The following is a 24108-nucleotide window of genomic DNA, read 5'->3' as shown; positions in this document are numbered from 1 at the left end:
ACTGAACTGGTGTTGCACCTTTTTTCCCATAGAGTCCAGTTGTTTTTAAACATGGCTGTTCATTAGAAATACATCTGGAGCTTTGGAGAAAAAAAGCTATACCTGGACATTTGTATTTTTCAAAAAATTCCAAGATAATTCTGGTATGCATCTGGATTTTAAAAAGTGATTACAGGTTTTTCCATTAAATGGCAATTTTGGTGATATAGAATTCTATTATTTTCTGTTGACCAATCATGATAGAATGGTATTAAGTGAATAACAGTTACATAATCACAATAGTAAAAGATGTTTATCAGTTTTCACAATCAATAGCCATCCAAGATTCATAGATAATTATAACCGCAAGCCATAAAAGGAACATGATTAACCTAACAATATAAAATAATTACCTACAATTTGGGGGATTAAGGAGAGTGATGTGGTAAGCCAAAGTGCATACATGCACATGTTTTTATTGCTCCAGCCAGTCTGTCTTTTGGTTGGTACATTTAATCCATTTACATTTAAGGTAATTATTGATATGTATTACCATTTTAATTGTTTTGGGTTTATTTTGTGTAGGTCTTTTCTTTCTCCTGTGTTTCCTTCCTAGAGAAGTTCCTTTAACATTTGTTGTAAAAGTGGTCTAGTGATGTTGAATTTCTTAACCTTTGCTTGTCTGGAAAGTGTTTGCTTTCTCCATCATATCTCATTGAGTCTTGCTGGTTAGAGTATTCTTGGTTTGTAGGTTCTTCCTTTCCATCACTTTAAATATATAGTGCCATTCCCTTCTGGCTTCTATAGTTTCTGTTGAGAAATCAAGTTTTTAACCTTATGGGAGTTCCCATTTATGTTGCCATTTTTCCTTTGTTGCTTTTCATATTTTATCTTTGTTTTAATTTTTGTCAGTTTGATTACTGTGTGCCTCAGTGTGTTCCTCCTTAGATTTATCTTGCCTGGGACTCTGCACTTCCTGGACTTAGTTGACTATATCCTTTCCCATGTTAGGGAAGTTTTCAGCTATTATCTCTTCAAATATTTTCTCTGGTCCTTTCTCTCTCTTCTTCTGGGAATCCATATCATGCAAATGTTAATGCATTTAGTGTTGTCCCAGAGGTCTCTTAGGCTTTTTTTTGTTTTTTTTTTTCATTCCTTTCCCCCCTATATTCTGTTCTGCAGAAATGATTTCCACCATTCTGTCTTCCAGGTCATTTATCCGTTCTTCTGCCTCAGTTACTCTGCTATTGATTCTTTCTACTGTATTGTTCATCTCTGTTGGTTTATTCTTTAGTTCTTCTAGGTCTTTGGCAAACATTTTTTTTGCATCTTCTCCATTCTATTCTGAGATCCTGGATCATCTTCATGATTATTCTGAATCATGAATAATCTGGAAGGTTGCCTATCTCCACTTCATTTAGTTGTTTTTTGGGGTTTTATCTTGTCCCTTCCTCTGTGATATAACTCTTCTTTTTCATCCTAATTTACTTAGAGTAATATGGCTTTTGCTCTAGCTGCTGTGGAATTGTGGTTCTTCTTATTTCTTCTATATGCCCTCTGGTAGATGAGGCTAAAAGGCTTATGTAAGATTCTTGATGGGAGAGACTGGGTGGGAAAAACTGGGTCCCACTCTGGTGGGCAGGGGCTCACCAAGTAAAACTTAAATCCAATTATCTGCTGATGGGTGGGTGGGGCTGTGCTCCCTCCCTGTTGGTTGTTTGGCCTGAGGCGACCCAGCTCTGGGGTTTATGGTCAGGTTAATGGCGACCTCCAAGAGGACTAACACCAAGGAGGACCTTCCCAGGCTGCTGCTATCAGTGCCCCTGCCCCCATGGCGAGCCATTTCTGACCCATGCCTCCAGAGAAGACCCTCCAACACCAGTAGGTAGGTCTGGTTCAGTCTCCTGTGGCGTCACTGCTCCTTTCCCTTGGGTCTTGGTGCATGCCAAGATTTTATTTGTGCCCTACAAGAGTGGAATCTGTTTGGAACTGTGGAAGTTCTATAATCAAATCCCGCTGGCCTTCAAAGTCAGATTCCCTGGGTATTCCCAGTTCCTTTGTTAGATCCCCAGGCTGTGAAGCCTGAGGTGGGGCTCAGAACTTTCCCTACAGTGGGAGAACTTCTTTGGCATTATTATTCTCCAGTTTGTATGTTGCCCACCCAGCCAGCATGGGATTTGATTTTAGTTTTTGCGCCCCTCCTACCATCTTGTGGCTTCTTGGTCTTTGGACCAATGTCCTCTTGTTGATGACTGTTCAACAGCTAGTTGTGATTTTGGTGCTCTTGCATAAGATGAACACTTGTCTTTCTACTCCATCATCTTGAACCGTAACTAGCATGCACATTATTTTTTTGTGGCTTCTCTCAAGGATGTATAGTCTAAAGTTTAGTGATTTCTCTCCAATATACTCTGTTGTTGCACAGTATTTGAATTCAAGGGAAAGTCTTTACCATGTTTATTGTATTTTGAAGGTGTCAACTCTATATCTTCCCCCAATGTTTGCTATATGGGTAAAATTCTTACCACACACTACACTTGTGTGCTCTAACTCCAGAATACAGATCCCTTTATTTAGTGAAAAGTGAGCAATAATTTGAAACGTTGCCACATTCATTACATTTGTTTTGTATGGACTACTCGGTGAACCCAGAGTTTAAGGCAATAGCTAAAAGCCTTGCAAAACGCAGTACATCTGCAAGCCTGTATGGATTATGGATTATCTGATGATTAGGGAGGTGTAAACCCTGAACAAAAGTTTTCCCACACTCATGGAACTGGTAAGGTTTCTCTCCGGAATGAATTCTTTGGTGAATCCTGAGGTAGGACTATTGTCTAAAGGCTGTGCCATACTCAGTACATTGGTATGGTTTCTCTACAGTATGAATCCTCTCATGAAGCCTAAGGTGTGAACACCTGCTAAAAGCCTTGCCACATTCATTGTTTGTAAAGTTTCTTTCCAGTATGGGTCATCTGGTGTTTACTGAGGCTTCAAAGGCTAAAGGATTTGCCACACTACACTTACGTTTCTAAGATCTATCTCCAGCATGAATTCTTTGGTGAATAGTGATGTCAGACCATTGCTGAAAGGCCTTGTCACATTCAGTACACTTGTATGGTTTCTTTACAGTATGAATCCTCTCATGATACCTAAGATGCGAAAGCTTGATAAAAGCCTTGCTACATTCATTACACTTGTATGGCCTCTCTCCAGTATGAATCCTCTCATGATGCCTAAGATATGAAGGCTTAATAAAAGCTTTGCCACATTCATTACATTTGTAAGACTTCTCTCCAGTATGAATTACCTGATGGTAAGTTAGGCTTGAACGATCACTAAAGGCTTTGCCACACTCATTACATTTGTAAGGTTTTTCCCCTGTATGAGTTCTCCAATGACCTGCAAGATGTGAATTCCGACTGAAGACCTTGTCACAGACCTCACATTTATATGGTTTCTCTCCAGTATGGATGATTTGATGTCTAGTGAGGTGTGAACTCCGAGTAAAGGATTTGCCGCACTCGCTACATTTGAAAGGTTTCTCTCCAGCATGGATTCTTTGGTGAACTTTGATATCAGACCATTGCCTGAAGCCCTTGCCACATTCAGTACACTTGTATGGCTTCTCTCCAGTATGAATTCTCTCATGAAGCCTAAGGTGTGAACTTTTGATGAACGTCTTGCCACATTCATTACATGGGTAAGACTTCTCTCTAGTATGGACTACCTGATGGTTGATTAGGCTTGAACGCAAAATAAAGGCTTTGTCACATGCATCACATTTGTAGGGCTGCCCTCGAGTATGAATTCTTTGATGTTTTAGAAGCTTGGAATTACGGGAAAAAGCCTTGTTACATTTACTACAATGGTAACGCTTCTCTCCAGTATGGATTACTTGATGGCTCCTGAGGCTTGAACACAGCCTAAAGGCTTTGCCACACACATTACATTTGTATGGTTTCTCCCCAGTATGAATTCTTTGATGAGTTTCAAGGTTTGATTTTCTATTAAAAACCTTGCCACACTCATTACATTTGTAAGGTTTCTCTCCAGTATGAATTCTCCGATGAGTTGCAAGGTTTGAACTCTGACTGAAGTCCTTGCCACATGTATCACATTTGTATGGCCTGTCTCTTGTATGGACTACCCGATGTTTAGTGAGATGTGAGACATGAGTAAAGGTTTTGTCACAGTCATTACACCTGTAAGGTTTTTCCCTATGTGCTTTACGGTCTTTTGTCAGTATTGAAGAATGGATAAAATCATTCCCATACATGTTAGAAATGTTGGTTTGAACACTCGGAGGAATTCTTTGGAGAGCTGAAATTGAGGAACTATTGTTGATAACCTTCTCAACTTGATTACATTCAAAAATTTTCCTTTCCATTCGAAATATCTGCAATTCATCCTGAAAGCTTAATGCAAGTTTATTTTCAATTGCATTGTTTCCTGCATTGCTTCTACCACATTGATTTTTTCTATCGGTGAGCTTTTCATTATGGGTTACAAGCACTCCTTTGTAATTTCTTTCGTCATCTCTCCACTGACACTCAAACTCAAGCATATTGCCTTGGATTTCCCTTAAGTAGAAATCTTTGACTCCAGGGCTTTCATGTCTTCCCAAAATCACTGTTTGGAATGTATCTGTTGAGTTAGTGTTCTCCTTTGGTTGTAATTTCTTGATAATATGTATGGGAGAGATATCTACAAAATACAAAAAATCATAGGTATGTTATTAATTATAACTCATAAATAAATATTTTATGTTGAAAACATATTATACCAAAAATAACACTTACACTGAATGTAGTTATGAAACTTCCCAACCACGATCTTCAAATTTTGAGAAACATTAAAGAAATAGGATTCTTTAATAAAGAAAGTATGTTCACATAAAATTCAAACTGATTTTAGGGTAGCCTCATTTCAAACAGTGTATGACAAAACCACTCAGGTTGTGTAAACTTAAGTTAGCTCTTAAAAAATGGCTAATCTCATGCCCATGAACCCAAAGCATATAAATACTGACTGTAACTGAAGAGAAACATATCAGACATATTTTCCATACTTATTACACATAATCTACATACAGTATCTATATCATTACTGTATATAAATTAATTCTTAAAATAAGTAATATAATGGTAAATAATCCAAAACAAGCTTATCTAACAAATAACCTAAATAAATGGCAGTTTAGAATTGCAAAACAAATACAGCACTGAGAAAATGAAGAATTTACTAAGGATATTTAAAAAATTAAATATTTTCCTGAATTATATGTTATAAAAGCATCAATATCCATGAAAAACAGGCATTTTATAACATTAACAAGTAAATGTCAATTATATTGCATAATATGTTCTGAAAGACCGTCAACTGTAAATCACAATAAAAATTAATAAACACACTATTCTAGTAACCCTTTCTATTCTAGTAAAGTAACCGTTTACTATTGTAGTAAAACAACCAGTAATAAGTAACCATGTTGTACATTATATTCTATGGAATTCTAAACACTCTTCCTTAAGAATAAAGAAGAGAATTTTACCCTGGAAAGGGCACACAATATGAAAACTGTAAAAGGTATTGACATAACTGACTTCTAAAATATTAGGTGGGGAAAATATATAACATTATGGGAAAGACTGGAAAAGGAAAAGGCAACCCACTCCAGTATTCTTGCCTGGAGAATCCCATGAATGGAGGAGCCAGGTAGGCTGCAGTCCATGGGGTCGCAAAGAGTCGGACACGACTGACCGACTTCACTTTCACATGGGAAAAATGGAAGGCAAAAGGAGAAGGGGGTGGCAGAGGATGAGATGGTTAGATAGCATCACTGACTCAGTGGACATGAATTTGAGCAAACTCCGGAAGATATGAAAGACAGAGGAAGCTGGCATGGGGTCGCAAAGAGTTGGACACGACTTTGTGAATGAACAACAAAGGAACAGAAACTGAAGAAAGAAGTCGAAAGTCACATGATTTCATGATTGCCATTATATAATAACCAAGCAGAGCAATTTCTTATCTATGCAGTGCCCTTTAATTCTCCAGCTTATTGTCCCCAGATATGTAGTATGAAGTGTGTGCTTAAAATATATATTAACTAAGGTCACAGACTGCATTGTTGAGGACAAACTGCAAAATAAAAGCATATAAAATATAATGCACACAAAGGGATATGGCATAACAAAACATGACAAAGTAGATATATATCATTAAACAACAGTAACAAAGTTTTTCTATAAAATGTGCAATATTATTTTATCTAAGCTATCTAACAGTACTTATTTGTTTTAAAAGTCTGAGGTAAACTACCATTATTTTTCAAATGAGGGCACAAGACTTAGAAGGCTATGTACACAACCCCAAATTACAAAGAAAGAGAAAGAAGCAGGAGCTTGATGCTTGGAGTCCCTGGTGGTCTAGTGTTTAGGATTTGGCACTGTCACTGCTATGGCCTGGGTTTGATCCCTGGTCAGGGGACTGAGTTCCCACAAGTTCTGAGGTGTGGCAAAAATAAAAAAATTTTTAAATGAAAAATAAGTAAAAAAGACTCTTTTCAATATGCATGTACCCCTATGTTCACAGCGGCACTATTTATAATAGCCAAACATGCAAACAATCTAAATGACCATCAACAGATGAATGGATAAAGATGTTGTGTGTCTACACATAAATACACACACACACTGGAATATTACTCATCCATAAAAAAAGAATGAAATAGTACCATTTGCAGCACCATGGATGGACCTAGAGATTATCATACTAAGCAAAATAAGTCAGAAGGAGAAAGACAAACATCATATGATACCACTTGTATGCCCAATCTGAAATGCAGCACAAATGAACTTATCTATGAACAGAAACAGACTCACAGACATATAGAAGAGACTTCTGGTGGCCAAGTGTGCATGCACAGGGACAGGATGGGAGTTTGCAAATAGCAGATGCAAGCTATTATACATAGGACAGATAAACAACAAGGTCCTACTGTACAGCACAGGGAATTATATTCAATATCCTGTGATAAAAACAATAAAAAAAAGAATGTATACATATGTATTACTGTATTACCTTGCTTTACATCAGAAGACAATACAACATTGTATATCAATTATACTTCAATTAAAAAAAAATCTCGGGGTGGGGGGGTAATTTTCTGTCACCAAATAACCCTATTCCATAGGGAGAGTCCCTAGAAGTTGTCTATCCCTTAAAAGTGTTATTATCACAGCAAAAAAAATATAGGATAAAATCTCAGATCCTAGGAATGTGTATTTCAAAGGCAATCATCAGAGGCAACTTAAGACAATAGGCAATTAGGAAAAGTCTACATTCCCAGACCAGGTAGAGCAGTGGAAGAGTGATGAAAATACAAGACAGGAGGGGGGATCCTCCAGGATTTTGAGATGTGTGCTCTCCTCACAGACATTGAGTTAAGAATCTCAAAGGCCGACATATGCTCCCCATGTAGGATCTAGGATCAAAGAGAAGATCTGTCTACTGTCTTTACAGTTCTCCTAAGTAACAATCCCAGAAGGGCTGAGGGATCTGAACAGGCAGATGGGGCTTGAGACAGCTCCGTGCAGGTTCTGGGGTAAGAGATGGAATCAGAGAGCACCAGTGGTTTCCTACCTCCTTGACTACATCTTCCTAGAACAGCGAGCAGGGATGGAACTAGGACAGCGTGGTGCTAAAGAGCAGTTCAGCTCTTACTTGCAGGGACCAAGAACTGAGCAGCCAATGAAAGCACACACAGAAGTGGAGACGCAGGGGCAAGAGACCCTTTTGAAAGGGCCCATCCCACGTTCTTCAAAGTCAAGTGACAAAGCTGGAAGGAGTCAAATGACAGGCTGTTGTAGATCATACAAAGACCTTGCCTTTGTCTCTGTAGGAGCTGTGGCACCACTGGAGGACGAGATACATTTTACATACTAAAGAACAGAGTGAAACAATGGGGAGAACAACAATTTCCTCTGAGAGTTTACCAAAAAATAAATTCTTTTCCCACAGAACTCTACCACTTGGGGAAAGATTCCCTGAAACTATTAATGGTGCGGTTTCTTCTCTGTTCATCTGAGATCTGACCTGTGTCTACACCTGGTACTTTCCACCCCTCTAGTGGTTTTTTTCCTTTCTTTCTTTTTTAATTTTTATTTTTTGCTATTTTCACTTCCCTCGCCAGGGTCCAGTGCTCTCTTTTCTTTACTCCAAAATGGACATAAGAATATTCAGGTCAGAAACAGAAATTATTGCTAATTGCAAGAAAGAAACATCACATGCTATATTGTTTCTAGAACCCCAGCTCTTTGTTCAGCTGAAGAGTGAGGACAATATGAAGTGGTTGTGGAAAACACTTTAATGCACAGCTTGCCTCCTTCTGAATGCACAGGGGAATCACTTCTTAGCCTTTTGGCTACGATCAAGTGAATGCACAGGGAAGAGTGTAATATGCAGACATCTTGCTTGTAGTAAAAAGGTAAGTGGGACTTCCCTGGTGGCTCAGTGGTTAAGAATCTGCCTGCCAGTGCAGGGGTCACAGGTTCAATTCTTCGTTCGGGAAGATCCCACATGCCGCAGAACAACTAAGCCCGTGCACCACAACTGTGGGGCCCCTGCACCCTAGAGCCCGCCTACCCCAGCAAGAGAAGTCACCACAATGAGAAGCCCGAGCACCGCAACTGGTGAGTAGCCCCTGATCACAGCAACTAAGAAAGACCCAGCACAGCCAAAAAATAATAAATAAAATTTTCAAAACAGGGAAGTGTAGGTTTTAAGTTTGCTACAGGCTTTATGCACTTTTAAGCTCTGGACCCACCCTCGAGGTATCATAACATGGGCAGATCAAATGAGGAAAGGGCAATTTCAAAGTCCTCATGCCACATTATGAGGCTTTGGCCTCTCATTCAACAGGGCTTCGAGCTCAGCCAAGCAAGGTAGGGGCTCCCAAAAGGCATGCGAAGGAAAATGTAAAGATACCCAAGGACAGATCCCAACTTGAGAGGGAAGTGATCCTTACCCACAGAGAGCAGGTTCCTGTAGGTCTCCAGCATCACATCCCAGTACAAAGTCCTCTGTGCAGGGGCCAGGCATTCCCACTCCTCAGGAGTGAATTCGATGGCCACGTCCTCAATGGTCAGCTGCTGCTGAAATGAAAACACATATCATTAATGGGGTCATAAGGAGAGTTCTTATCTTCATACAAAATGAGAAGAAGATTGATTCAGTTGAAGTGTATATTCTGACAGATTCATGTAAAGGTATTTAGAGAAAATTATGCATCTCTAATTGCTTTCCCATAAGAGATTACAATGGCCTCCAAATCAATGTGGATTTCTCATTTTTCTGTATGACACGTGAAATACACAAACAGAAATTCAACACTGGGTCATCTATACAAAGGTGTTAAAGAAAGCTCAGAGTCTAAAAACTGTGATGATGATTAACAGCAATGACTAAAAGTATTTGAACACTTCCTGTATGTTATGAATTACTCTAGTAGTAGTAGTGGGAGTAGTAGCAGTCGTTTCTGACTCTTTTGTGATCCCATGGACTGTAGCCCGCCAGGCTCCTCTGTCCATGGGATTCTCCAGATAAGAATACTGGAGTGGGTTGCCATTTCCTTCTCCAGAGGATCTTCCCAACCCAAGGATCAAACACGGGTCTGCAGTATTGCAGGCAGATTCTTTACCATCTGAGCTACCATGGAAGCATTACTTTAGATGCTTTTCATGAATTAACTTGTTGTCAGTGTAGTAACTCATCAGAGAAAGATCCGTTTCCATTTTACAGAGTAGAAAACTGAGTCACAGATGGAATCTAAGGGTACGTGTCAGTGACTGAGAGAAGGTCCTGGGTGAGTGTGAATGAACAGGAATCAAGCAGGCTACTTCTTGAGTCAGAGATTAGCAACTGCAAAGAAGGAAGGAGAATAGCAGAGACTAACACAACATTGCAAAGTAGCTCTACGCCAAAAAAAAAAAAAAAAAATTAATTAGAAAAGAAAGGAGAAACAGAACAATCAACTAAGAATATAAGTTCACCTGAGAAAGAGCCATTCCAGACTCTTCCTTCTTTCACCTTCCTCCTCTTCTGGGCTTCCTCAGGCAATATGAGTCTTCAGAGGTCTATCCTTAAAATTGAAAACATGCTGTTTAATGTTTAGAGTCAACACACCCCCTTCCTGAGCCCCAACCACACACACAGGGAAGCCCTCACCATGAGGAACAGACAGTCCCCTGTGGCCACTGTCTCAGGAGGGATGCAGGACAGTCAACTCCCGCACAGAGTCCAACACAGGACTTTCCCACAATTTCCCTCGGATCACACTCCCCTCCTGGTGAGGCCTCATGCACACAGCAGCAGGGGGCACCTCCGCTCACACCATGATCCCCTTCAGGTCACACAGCAGGCCCTGGTCCAGCCCCACTCAGGGCAAAGCAGCCTTACCCTCAGCCCAGATCTCATCCCTCAGGATGGACAGACTTAAGAGTCCCGCTGCTCAATGCCAGCTGCACCAGTTCAGTTCAGTTCAGTTCGGTCGCTCAGTCGTGTCTGACTCTGCGACCCCATGAATCGCAGCACGCCAGGCCTCCCTGTCCATCACCAACTCCCAGAGTTCACTCAGACTCACGTCCATCGAGTCAGTGATGCCATCCAGCCATCTCATCCTCTGTCGTCCCCTTCTCCTCCTGCCCCCAATCCCTCCCAGCATCAGAGTCTTTTCCAATGAGTCAACTTTTCACATCAGGTGGCCAAAGTACTGGAGTTTAAGCTTTAGCATCATTCCTTCCAAAGAACACCCAGGGTTGATCTCCTTCAGAATGGACTGGTTGGATCTTGCAGTCCAAGGGCCTCTCAAGAGTCTTCTCCAACACCACAGTTCAAAAGCATCGATTCTTTGGCGCTCAGCCTTCTTCACAGTCCAACTCTTACATCCATACATGACTACTGGAAAAACCATAGCCTTGACTAGACGGATCTTAGTCAGCAAAGTAATGTCTCTGCTTTTGAATATGCTATCTAGGTTGCTCATAACTTTTCTTCCAAGGAGTAAGCGTCTTTTAATTTCATGGCTGCAATCACCATCTGCAGTGATTTTGGAGCCCCCCAAAATAAAGTTTGACACTGTTTCCACTGTTTTCCCATCTATTTCCCGTGAAGTGATGGGACCGGATGCCATGATCTTCGTTTTCTGAATGTTGAGCTTTAAGCCAACTTTTTCACTCTCCCCTTTCACTTACATCAAGGGGCTTTTTAGTTCCTCTTCACTTTCTGCCAGAAGGGTGGTATCATCTGCATATCTGAGGTTATTGATATTTCTCCCGGCAATCTTGATTCCAGCTTGTTTCTTCTAGTCCAGCATTTCTCATGATGTACTCTGCATATAAGTTAAATAAGCAGGGTGACAATATACAGCCGTGACGTACCAAGGCCCCTTAAATACCATTGAGGCTGAGCCCCACTTGGACTTTTCGAAGGGGAATCTCTGGTCAGGGCACAAATGTATTTGTAAAATGCCTCATGGATGTAATGTGTAGCCTGGATGTGCACCACTCAGTGGAGGCAAGCACAGCATACCTTGCACCTTTTTCCTTTAAAGTTTTACTGAGGTATAATTGACAAATAAATATCTTGCATATTTAAGACATTCAGTGTGACATTCGAAATATGTATATACACATATATTGTGAAATAACTACCAAAATCAACTTCTGCATTTTCCTCCAAATAGCTGGAAAAATCCTCCTACATGTTAATGCATGAATTACTCAGCTCATAAAAACTAAGTATGCCCACAGCCCAGGGTCATTCTCCCCTTCAGAGACAACCATATTCTGCCTATGGAATGTGTATTTCTCTCAATAAACCTGCTTTATCATTCTTGGGGTTCTCGAGGCAAAAATACTGCAGTCTGCCATTCCCTTCTGTAGTGGACCACGTTTCATGAGCACTCTCCACCAAGACCCGGGCATCTTAGGCAGCCCGGCACAGCATGGCTCACTCTACTATGTCTCCCTCTTGAATTCTTTCCTGCAGGAAGCCAGGAACCCTTACTTGGAGACCTATCCCAAGATTTCCCCTGGGACACGACCATTCTCTCGCACCCCCATTCTTCTGCAACAGTACATCGTGGCATTTAATAGTAGAGGAAAATGTAGCTAATTGAGAACACTGTATTTTAAACAGGAAAGAACTGAGTGTATAAAAAGGTGTGGGGTGTATGTGAGTGCCCATCTTTGTGTTTCAGAGAGACAATGCCACCATGTTGATCAAAGTAACTTTCGAGAAGTAAAAATACATGATGCCACACGGCCCTGACCCAGACAGTGGAGCTGGCAACCGGGGCACAATTTTAGGGACAGCAACAGCCAGAGGCAGTTTCAGACTATTCGCAGTCAATTATTAAGGACAGAGCACAGGCCCTGAGGCCGACAGTTGAGGCAGTTAGAGGAGATCTCTTCCCTTTGCTCCTGGAGCTCAATGGAGAAGAAACAGGGTTTTTGAGAAAAAAAGATGGGAGAGGCGGAGGTAGACTTTTGAGGAGCTCCATAGGAAAGGTATGGAGTAAACACACAGGTAATGTGAGGGAACAGAGGAATCTGAAGCAAGACCAGTCAGTTCAGGGGCGTGTTTTTCTCCAGCTGTGATGAACCACACAGGGACAAGGTAGAGCTGGTATGATGGGGGTGTCGGGAGAGCAGTGGGTGTTGGGGAGAATCCACGTCCACACACCAGGGCTTCGCTTTGGGGCATTTGACTTGCATGACTGTAAGTGACAAGGTGGGTTTGTCTCCATTTTGGGGGAGTGGGGGTGAGGCGCTGCACCAGGCAGCATGCAAGATGTTAGTTCCCTGACGAGGGATCAAACCCGTGCCCCTGAAGTGGAAGCACTGAGTCCTAACCACAGGGAAGTCCCAGGAAGTAGAAAGTCTTAAAGACTCTTAAACACTAAAACACTCTGCAGAGCCAGGGAAGTCCCTGTTTCCATCATTTATGGAATATTACTCAGTCATTAAAAAAAAATAATGCTATTTACAGCAGCACAGATGGACCTAGAGATTCTCACACTGAGTGAAGTAAGTCAGACAGAGAAAGACAAATATTGTATGATATCAATCATACGTGGAATCTAAAAAAAAAAAAGGCTACAAATGAACTTATCTACACAACTGAAATAGTTACAGATGTAAAAAATAAGCTTATAATTATCAAGGGGTAAGAGGGGGAGGGATAAACCAGGAGATTGGGACTGACACATACACACTACTATATATAAAATAGATAACTAATTAAGCCTTAACTGTGTAGCACAGGGAATTAAACTCAGTCCTCTGTGATGACCTACATGGGAAAAGAATCTAAAAGAGTGGATGTATGTGTTTGACAATTTACTTTGCTAAACACCCGAAACTAATGCAACAATGAAAATCAACCATACCCCAATAAATATTAAAAAACCAGCCTCCGTTGCGGCTCAGGTGATAAAGAATCCATGTGCAATGCAGGAGACCAGGGTTTGATCCCTGGGTTGGGAAGATCCCCCGGAGGAGAGCATGGCAATCCACTCCAGTATTCTTGCCTGAAGAATTTCACAGACAGAGGAGCCTGGAGGGCTACCGTCCACATGGTTGCAAAGAGTTGGACATGACTGAGCAACTAAGCACACACACACAGAAATTAAAAATATGGTACTCTATGTAGTGAATAAGTGAATGAGATGGACATAAAATTACACTAGTTTCCACTCTGCCATCGTCTTCACGTTGGGGGACTGACGTGGGCAGGGGACCTTTGCCCTGGAGGAGTGAGGACAGGCCAAACAGGAACAGCTGAGGACGGTGGAGCCAAGGGTCCTCCATTTAGAGGTGCAACGGTCATGTGCAAGTCCAACTAGGATGGCAGTGAGCTCATCCCAGCAGTAGCTGCTTGAGGCTGAGCAGACCCAGTCTGGCAACAGAGAGTCGAAAACTGGGACTTCCCTGGCAGTCCAGTGGTTAGGACTCATCAGCTTTCACTGCTGTGGGCCCGGGTTCAGTCCCTGGTAGGGGAACTAAGGAGCCCACAAGCTGTGCAGTCAAACATAATATAAAACAATCCACAGAAAAAGGAGGAAGCTCTTGGCTGCCTTGACACTTAATCAGGAAAAAGGTTCCTGGAATCTAAGGTTTCTCACTCTGCATTGATACTGTCTGTGTGCTTAGTCGTGTCTGACTCTTACGACCCCATAGACTGTAGCCTACCAGGCTCCTCTGTCCATGGGATTCTCCAGGCCAGAATATCGGAGTGGGTTGCCATTTCCTTCTCCAGGAGATCTTCCTGACCCAGGAATTGAAACCAGGTCTCCAGTATTGCAGGCAGACTCTTTTACCGACTGAGCTACATTGATATAAGCTGAAGAAAAATCATAGCCTGAAATGCTGACTTGACTGGCTTCATTGGGATTGTGCAAACCAACAGTGAGAAGAATGAGAGGGTAACAGGCAGGAAGGCCAGGAGTCTCCAAGTGGAGGAAATAGCCTGCAAATGTCAGACATTTTTATCTCCCTTAAGCGGCAGGAAGAAACAATTTAGCGATATTTTTTTTCCTTCTCTATACAAATTTAAAAGGAGGTTCTCTTAAAATTCTGTGTTGCCATAATGACACCTGGTTTCACTTGAAGTTAACCATTGCCTTTTTCTTATGAAAATGTTTATCTTAAGCTATGCTAATGTACTATGCATTTACCCCAAACTCTTTTAAGTCGGTTCGCCTTTTGGGCTCAGAACCTACCTGATAAACCAGTATGTAATACTCTGATATCTTTCCTCCAATCTACGTAAACGACACTATTTGTATGGTGCTCTGCCCTTCTTCAAGATTCAAGTTAATCCTTTTATGGCCCAAAATGAACCATTTGGAGCCAAGATTATCCCAAAATACATCTTATGGGCGAGGGGCCTGGTGCCATTCTGAGTTTTGAGACATTCCTTTCTTTCATTAACAGACTGCTGGTGACTATATAACATCCAGCTAAAGACTAGCAGGGGGGTACTCTTTCTGCCCCCTTCTGATGCCTATGTCAGAAGCTTTCTCTATCTCCTTTATACTTTAAAACTTTGTTATACAAAAGCTCTGAGCGATCAAGCCTCGTCTCTGGCCCCGGATTGAATTCTTCTCCTCCGGGGGCCAAGAACCCCGGCGTCGTAATTCAACAACAACCTTTCAAGAACAGCAGGGAAGTGGGTGTCTGATAGAACAGTGGAGGAGAAGCTGAGGCCGCCAGGGCACAAAGAGAGAAAACACTTTACTTTCTCAGGTCATCTACTGGGGACACCACCATGAGTGCCATTCTAGAGAAGACAATGAAGACATGTGCACAGAGGGTGAGTGGGTGTTGAGTAGAAAGACAAGATCCTTTCTCTAAATGGGGCCCTGATACCTCACCCCCTTCTATTGGGCTAGTTGCTGAGCACTGGTGAGTAGGAACAGAGCTTTTCCTTTACCTCTTTCCTGAGCTTTCCTGCTATCGCCAGGGCTCTGAGTTCCCAAACACTGTCCCCCTTCCTGTTTCCTCCCCAGAACACAGCAGCCCTCCTTCTCAAAGAAATACGCTTGTTCCACATTTAGTTTAAAACATCTTGCCCCTCCACACCACAGCTTCCTTATGACTGTACTGCGTGTGTGTGAGTTCCAGGACTGGCAGGCAGAGGCAGCAGAGTGACCACCACTGGTCTGGCAGAAAGACAAAAGCAGCTGGGTCTTCCCAAGGCTGACGTCTCTCCGCTGTGACTGCCCCTGATCAGCTGAACAATCTTTCCCTGAGTCATGAGTTCTCACAGCCCTTCTCCCGTTGGTCCCATCCCCAGCAGGCCCTCGCTGATAACTCTCTGCCATGTGAGTCTTAACACCTATCATTTCCCTTCTGGACTCAAACAAACCTATAGTCTTCCCTGGGGTCTGACACACTCCCCAGGAACATTAGAGCCATCCCCTTACCTGCTACACAACCCCATCAAACACTCTAAGGCCCCATGACTCATGCATTCACGATGGAATGATTACTCATGAAGACCACTAGACGTGACACCACGTTTTCATTCACAGTGACCCCAGTCTGAGCACTGTCACCTCCAAAATCTAATAACAAAACAGAGCTTTGGCCCGTGATGCCAATGAGACCTCAGCATCTTCCCAGGAAACATTCCAAATTCTCCTTTGTGTTTTTCAAAATGCACCTGAAACTTTGCTGCAACTTTGCCCAAATATCCCAAAATACCAAAGATAACCCACAAAATGGCCTCTGAGATATTCTCTGTAACTACACTATGGGTTGCACAATGATTTCTGCCCCCCACAAAGACCCCACACTTCGCTGGTGGCTCAGTGGTAAAGAAGTCACCTGCCAATGCAAGAGATGTAGGTTCGATCCCTGGGTCGGGAAGATCCCCTGAAGAAGGATATAGCAACCCACACCCGTATTTTTGTCTGGGAAATCCCATGGACAGAGGAGCCTGGTGGGCTACAGTCTATGGGGTCACAAGAGTCAGATATGAGTTAGGGACTAAACCAGCACCAAAAGACCCCACAAAATCCACGGTGTGGAGTGAGTGCTGTGGGGCACCTCTTGAATCCACCCCCTGTCCCAAGGCAGCCATCCTCCTGCTCCCAGAGCTTCCTGTGGGCTCCTCTCAGGCTTTAGTTAACAATACGGTATAACATTCCTTTTTCTAATTCTACTTCCTCATTCCTTTTCAGGTGTGATCATGGCTTTTATAAAACCCATGCCTAAAAATCTGAACTTCAAAAAACAAAACCAACAACTCAGTCTCAGCTTCTGCGTCCCAGGGAACCTGAGAAAAGACACTATGGCACCAAGCCCGATCCATACAGCCCCACAGCTCCCTGTGAATCCATGTCTAGGTACTCCAGCCAGAACTAAGATGCCCCTTTCCAAAAGTTCCACACACCCCTTGAACCCCAAGCCATGCATGGGACAGGCGCTCATACAGCTCACTGGGCTCCTCTAGAGGCCCACACTTGCTGCCATATCCCTCCTGCAAACCCCTAAAGTCTTTCCTCCACTTTTGTGCAGGTCTTGACATTTCCTCCAGGCTTCCCAGGTGGCACTAGTGGTAACAAATCTGCCTGCCAATACCAGACATGCAAGAGATGTGGGTTCGATCCCTGGGTGGGGAAGATCCCTTGGAGAACAAAAAGGCAACCCACTCCAGTATTCTTGCCTGGAAAATTCCATGGATAGAGGAGCCTGGTGGGCTATAGTCCATGGGGCTGCAAAAGAGTCGGACATGACTGAATGACTGAGTACACACACATACCTCAGGCGCGTACGAACAAATCAGGCTAAAACAAACCCATATGCAGAGGCATTGCAACAGGAGTGGACAGTGCTGCAAACAGTGGGACACTGGGCATTCAGTATGGAGATCAAGAAGCGGGCCCTCCCTGGAAAAGGAGGCCCTCACCAGCAATTGGGGACATGATGGAGTCTAGTTTTAAAGGTGTTTGAGGATTGGCTGGATTGTGTTTGGTGAGGATGTCACTGAGAGAGAGAGAGAGAAAGACAGCCCCGCTCTCACTGTCTCCTGTCTTCCCCACTCAGAGAAAACTGCAAGGTACCCCAGCTCCAAGGCGGGGCCCTCCTTCATGCCCATCCCCATACTCCTAAGCTTCTCTGCATCCTTAGCAAAGTGTAGTCAGTATCCCTGACTCTGACCAGATGAACTGCTGTAAGGCAAGGCTCCCGTTCAAGATGGCACCTCACCCCAGAAGCACACAATTTGGAAGACCTGGGGGCTATAGTGGAGCAGAGACACAGTGGAATGAACACAGGACACCTTAGCACACTGCATGGGGGACACTGGTTCTGTAGAGCTAAGCCTCAGTGCATATAATTTTGCTCTTATTATAAGTAAATAAGTAGTCATACCAGGTTTAGTTCAAGTTGAAATTTCCAGAAAAAATATGGGAACTAACCTCATCACCTGCCCAAGCTCCTCGATCTTCCCTGAGGAGTATTCCATCCAATTACAGTCCCCAGCATCTAAATCTTCCCAAAGGAAAGTGTCACAGGTGTCCTGGAAAGAAGACAGAGACCAGGCACCCTCCAATGGAGGGGAAACAGGAAAGACCCAAAATTATCGATGAAAAACATTTCTGATAGAGGAGACCAATGTGGGAGCAATAAAATCTGGGTCATGAGACAGAGAATGGCAGGTGAAGGGAACTTCAGAAGATGAGCAGGAGAAGGTGGGGAGACAACTCTGGCCAAGACCTGAGGAGGAGCAAGGGCCAGAGCAGCGATGCTTTAGAGACAAAGGGTTAAGCAGGAGGTGAGATCTGAGACAGAAAAGGTGTTGATGTTTGGGAGCAGAGAAAAGGTGAATGTGACCAGGGCAGAGGGAACTGTGAGAAAAGGGTCAGCTCCCAGGATGCGACTGGAGACATCTGCTTAGGAGCTCATGGCTCATGTTGTAGTAGATTATGTGAAACCAGAGAAAACGGAGTATCAGACTAACTAGGTAAAATCAGCTTCCAACACTTAAAAGACCATGGACGTCTTTACCCAGTATCCATTGGGAGACAGTCTAAACTTCTTTACTAGTTACAGAAGAATATTTCCAATATATAAGATAAAAGAAGAAAGTCACAGACTTTCTCTAAACCAGAAACAAATTTAAAAGGGAAACAATTTGCAATTAAAAAAAAAAAACCCAAAACCCTACAAAGGGATGTCCATGGTGGTCCAGTGGCTAAGACTTGGAGTTCCCAATTCAGGGAGCCTGGATTCAAACCCTGGTGGGGGAATTAGATCTCATGTGTTGCAACTAAGAGTTTACATACCGCAACGAAGACCAGGCACAACCAAATACACACACACACACACACACACACACACACACACACACACCCTACACACATATATATATCCTACACAAATTTGTGTATATATATATATATATATATACACACATATATATACAGGACCTTATATATAAGACCTTATATATATATATGTGTGTGTGTGTGTGTATATATATACGTATGTATACAGGTGTGTATATATATGTATACACTACACTCTGTGGGGTTGCTGGGTCCTGGTGTGCACAAGGTTTGGTTTGAGCTCTCCAAGCGTCTCTGGCGGGTATGGTGTTTGATTTTAAATGTGATTTTGCCCCTCCTACTGTCTTGCTGGGGCTTCTCCTTTGCCCTTGGATGTGCAATATTTCTTTTTGGTGGGATCTAACATTCTCCTGTCGATGGCTGTTCAGCAGTGAGCTGTAATTTTGGAGTTCTCAAAAGAGAAGATGAGTACACGTCCTTTTACTCTGCCCTTTTACTCTGCTGTCTTTAAGCAGTTTTGCATAGGAACCTTGAATGTTAGGTCCATGAATCAAGGTAAATTGGAAGTGGTCAAACAGGATACAGCAAGACATTTTAGGAATCAGTGAACTCAAATGGACTGGAACAGGCAAATTTAATTCAGATGACCATTATATCTACTACTGTGGGCAAGATTCCCTTAGAAGAAATGAAGTAGCCCTCATGGTCAACAAAAGAATCCAAAATGCAGTACTTGGGTACAGTATACAAAAATGACAGAATGACCTTGGTTCGTTTGCAAGGCAAACCATTCACAGTAACTTAAATCTATGCCCCAATCAGTAATGCTGAAGAAACTAAAGTTGAACGGTTCTATGAAGATCTACAAGACCTTTTAGAACTAACACCCAAAAACTATATTCTTTTCATCATAGGGGACTGAAATGCAAAAGTAGGAAGTCAAGGGATACCTGGAGTAACAGGCAAATTTGGCCTTGGAGTACAGAAGGATGCAGAGCAAAGGCTAACAGAGTTTTGCCAAGACAACACACTGGTCATGGCAAACACTCTCTTCCAGCAACACAAGAGAAGACTCTACATATGGACATCACCAGATGGTCAACACCGAAATCAGATTGATTATATTCTCTGCAGCCAAAGATGGAGAAGCTCTATACAGTCAGCAAAAACAAGACGGGGAGCTGACTGTGGCTCAGATCATGAACTCCTTATTGCCAAATTCAGACTCAAATTGAAGAAAGTGGGGAAAACCACTAGACCATTCAGGTATGATCTAAATCAAATCCCTTATGATTATACAGTGGAAGTGAGAAATAGATTCAAGGGACTGATAGAGTGCCTGAAGAACTATGGATGGAGGTTCCTGACATTGTACAGGAGGCAGTGTTCAAGACCACCCCCAAGAAAAAGAAATGCACAAAGGCAAAATGGTTGTCTGAGGAGGCCTTACAAATAGCTGAGAAAAGAAGAGAAGCTAAATGAAAAGGAGAAAAAGAAAGATATACTCATCTGAATGCAGAGTTCCAAAGAATAGCAAGGATACATAAGAAAGCTTTCCTCAGTGATCAATGCAAAGAAACAGAGGAAAACAATAGAATGGGAAAGACTAGAGATCTCTTCAAGAAAATTAGAGATATCAAGGGAACATTTCATGCAAAGATGGGCACAATAAAGGACAGAAATGGTATGGACCTAACAGAAGCAGAAGATATTAAGAAGAGGTGGCAAGAATACACAGAAACTATACAAAAAAGATCTTCATGACCCAGATAATCATGATGGTGTGATCACCACCTAGAGCCAGACATCCTAGAATATGAAGTCAAGTGGACTTCAGAAGCATCACTATGAACAAAGCTAGAGGAGGTGATGGAATTCCAGTTGAACTATTTCAAATCCTAAAAGATGATGTTTTGAAAGTGTTGCACTCAATATGCCAGAAAATTTGGGAAACTCAGCAGTGGCCACAGGACTGGAAAAGGTCAGTTTTCATTCCAATCTCAAAGAAAGGCAATGCCAAAGAAAGTTCAAAACCATACAATTGCACTCATCTCACATGCTGGCAAAGTAATGCTCAAAATTCTCCAAGCCAGGCTTCAACAGTATGTGAACTGTGAACTTTCAGATTTTCAAGCTGGTTTTAGAAAAGGCAGAGGAACCAGAGGTCAAACTACCAACATCCGTTGGGTCATTGACAAAGCAAGAGAATACCAGAAAAATATCTACTTCTGCTTTATTGATTATGCCAAAGCCTCTGACAGTGTAGATAACAACAAACTGTGGAAAATTCTTAAAGAGATGGGAACACCAGATCACCTCACCTGCCTCCTGAGAAACCTGTATGCAGGTCAAGAAACGAGTTAGAACTGGACATGGAACAACAGACTGGTTCCAAATTGCAAAAGGAGTACGTCAAGGCTGTATATTGTCACCCTACTTATTTAACTTATATGCAGAGTACAGCATGAGAAATGCTAGCCTATATGAAGCACAAACCGGAATCAAGATTGCCAGGAGAAATATCAATAACCTCAGATACGCAGATGACACCACCCTTATGGCAGAAAGCGAAGAAGAACTCAAGAGCCTCTTGATGAAAGTGAAAGAGGAGAGTGAAAAAGTTGGCTTAAAGTTCAACATTAAAAAACGAACATCATGGCATCCAGTCCCATCACTTCATGGCAAATAGATGGGGAAACAATGGAAACAGTAACAGACTTTTTATTTTGGGGGGCTCCAAAATCACTGTAGATGGTGACTGCAACCATGAAATTAAAAGATGCTTGCTCCCTGGAAGAAAAGCTATGACCAACCTAGACAGCATATTAAAATGCAGAGACTACTTTGCCGACAAAGGTCCATCTAGTCAAAGCTATGGTTTTTCCAGTAGTCATGTATGGATGTGAGAGTTGGACTATAAAGAAAGCTGAGCACAGAAGAATTAATGCTTTTGAACTGTGGTGTTGGAGAAAACTCTTTAGAGTGTCTTGGACTGCAAGGAAATCCAACCAGTCAATTTTAAAGGAAATCAGTCCTGAATATTCACTGGAAGGACTGATGCTGAAGCTGAAACTCCAATACTTTGGCCACCTGATGCGAAGAACTGACTCATTAAAAAGATTCTGATGCTGGGAAAGATTGAAGGCAGGAGGAGAAGGGGACAACAGAGGATGAGATGGTTGGATGGAATCACCAATTTGATGGACATTAGTCTGAGCAAGCTCCAGGAGCTGGTGACAGACAGGGAAGCCTGGCGTGCTGTAGTCCATGGGGTCGCAAAGAGTCAGATTGACTGAGTGACTGAACTGAACTGATAGGTTATGTATATAGCCTACACCATTATATACACACATACATATATAGCCTACACAATTATATATATTACATATATATATATATATCCTACAGAATTCTGGTGTCAAAGTCAGAAAATATTATGAATATAAATTTAGAAAATCACATGAGTTGATTACAGGATGCCCAGCAATTTCAGCAAAGCAATTCAGAAGTTATTATTTATAGGAAAATAGAAATTGAACGATAAGATTTAGTTCAAGCTACAAAAAGAACAATGAAAAAAATTACCAGAAAAAGGAGTTGTAATTTTCCTTTAAATAGGCACCATGAAGTGACAATTTTCTCTTGCTCCAAACACACACGCACACCCTATTCCATGTCTCTGGTTGAAGGATTGCAAATGAAAGTTATCTTCTGATAAATATAAAACAACACAAGCATTAGAGAGTAGAATTTTGCAATTCTCATCATCTATTCCAACTTTTAAATTTATTAGACTACAAAGTCATGATATCACAACAATAGTTTATACCCATTTATATCCAAATTCATATCCAACTGACTCACATGGGTCCAGGTCACTTCTCTTTCTTCACTAATACGCGTTCCCCTCTGTCATTCTGTTTATCTCCCTATTTCTTTTTTTCTTCTCTCTCTCTCTCTGTCTTTTTGTTCCCCCTCTGCTCTGGGCTGTTACTGCCCTTCTATTTCTCCTCTCACACCAGCCCTGCCCACTCTGCCACTCAGTACTTCTCTGTTGCTCTTTTTTTCTCCAACCTGACTGTCCTAAATCTCCAAGTATTAATATTTCTGCCTCTTTCTTCTCCCATCTGAGCTTCCTCTCCTCTCCCTCCCTCTTATCCCTGTGACATTCCCCTCGACCCCCTCCACAACCACCCCCCACCCCGCCCCGCCCCGCATCCTTGGGGGCAGATTTTCGTTCAGGTCTCCTTCTGTTCCAGCACCACCAAGGCTCCAAGTCTCACCCTCTCGCCTGCCCCATCAGAATGATGCGCTTCACCACTCTTTCCCCGCTGCTACCGCTGAGCAAGGGCCCCTCTCCTATTCTGCTCACCTTCATTTCTCCGGAGATCCTGCTTTTCTCTAAACTTCTCTCCTTTCCCCACCCGCTACCTTCAAGGCTTATTCTCTTTCATGAAGGTGTCTCTTCCAAGTGCCTCACCGATCCTCTTCATTGCCATCGCTTCTCCCTCATGCTTTTCTGAACTTTCTTTTTCTCTCGGAGTCGCTGTCTCTGCTTCTCCTGAACCCCCCTCGCCCACTATTTACAGGGATGGCGACTGAATAAGAAGCACCCCCTTCCGCAAGAGCCTGTTTTCCAGAGGGTGGAATTTGGAACCGAAGACCATGGGTGTCACATGGCTGACCCAGGTCACCTCTGCCAACACGGGTTTAGAGGAGAGGTCACTATGAAGGGAACGCCTGCGGGGCAGAATGACCGGCCTGAGGAGACTCGAGGACAGCGGGGCTGGGAGGGTGGGGGGTCTCAAGACGGGGAGAGGACGCGGCCTCTCCGAGAGTGGGGTGGCCGGAGCTGACCTCAGGGGCCGAGAGGGCGAGGCTAGGGCCGGTAGTGCGAGTAAATCCACCTCATGGGAGAGAATTTTATGCGGTGCAGGAGGGGCAGAGGGGTCAGTGAGGTCAGTGAAAGGTTGTAAGCCGGAAAGGGGTGCGAAAGGCAGCGTCTAAGCGGACCGAAGACAGGAACCGGCTCCAGAGCGACTTTAAACCGAAAGGTAAGTACCTGGGGAGACGCCTGAATTTGCTGCGGGGTGGTGGGGCGGGCGCGGAGATTCATGATCTGTAGCGACCCTGAGACCCCGGATACAGAAGAAAGGAAACTGCGAGGCTCAGATTTGACTAAAAAGACAGAAACTCACGCTGCGCAGCGAGAACTTTCCTCTCAGCTTTCAGCTTCCGAGTGTGTAAGAAACTGAAAACGCTGAGCGGCCTAG

The 24108-nt window shown here is 42.9% G+C and overlaps 1 protein-coding gene across 9 annotated transcripts; it reads right to left on the bottom strand.

The window, feature by feature from the left end:
* On the bottom strand, positions 208 to 24108 carry LOC102179511 (zinc finger protein 160). 9 transcript variants are annotated; one of them, XM_013971601.2, is made up of 5 exons: positions 24034 to 24108; positions 22421 to 22546; positions 10032 to 10120; positions 9008 to 9134; positions 208 to 4683 (listed from the first exon to the last, which is right to left on the bottom strand). In XM_013971601.2, exons 3-5 carry the CDS (start codon positions 10044 to 10046, stop codon positions 3008 to 3010), a joined length of 1818 nt encoding a protein of 605 aa, XP_013827055.1. In that variant the 5' UTR covers positions 10047 to 10120; positions 22421 to 22546; positions 24034 to 24108; the 3' UTR covers positions 208 to 3007. The 9 variants fall into 9 exon arrangements, with proteins under 9 accessions (XP_013827055.1, XP_017918417.1, XP_017918422.1 ...); XM_018062928.1 differs by having other exon boundaries at positions 23208 to 24102; XM_018062933.1 differs by having other exon boundaries at positions 9008 to 9131; positions 23208 to 24102.

The sequence above is a fragment of the Capra hircus genome, chromosome 18, assembly GCF_001704415.2.
Source record: "Capra hircus breed San Clemente chromosome 18, ASM170441v1, whole genome shotgun sequence".
NCBI lineage: Eukaryota > Metazoa > Chordata > Mammalia > Artiodactyla > Bovidae > Capra > Capra hircus.
Note: the sequence above shows the minus strand (reverse complement) of the source record. Positions and strands in the feature narration are given on the sequence as shown.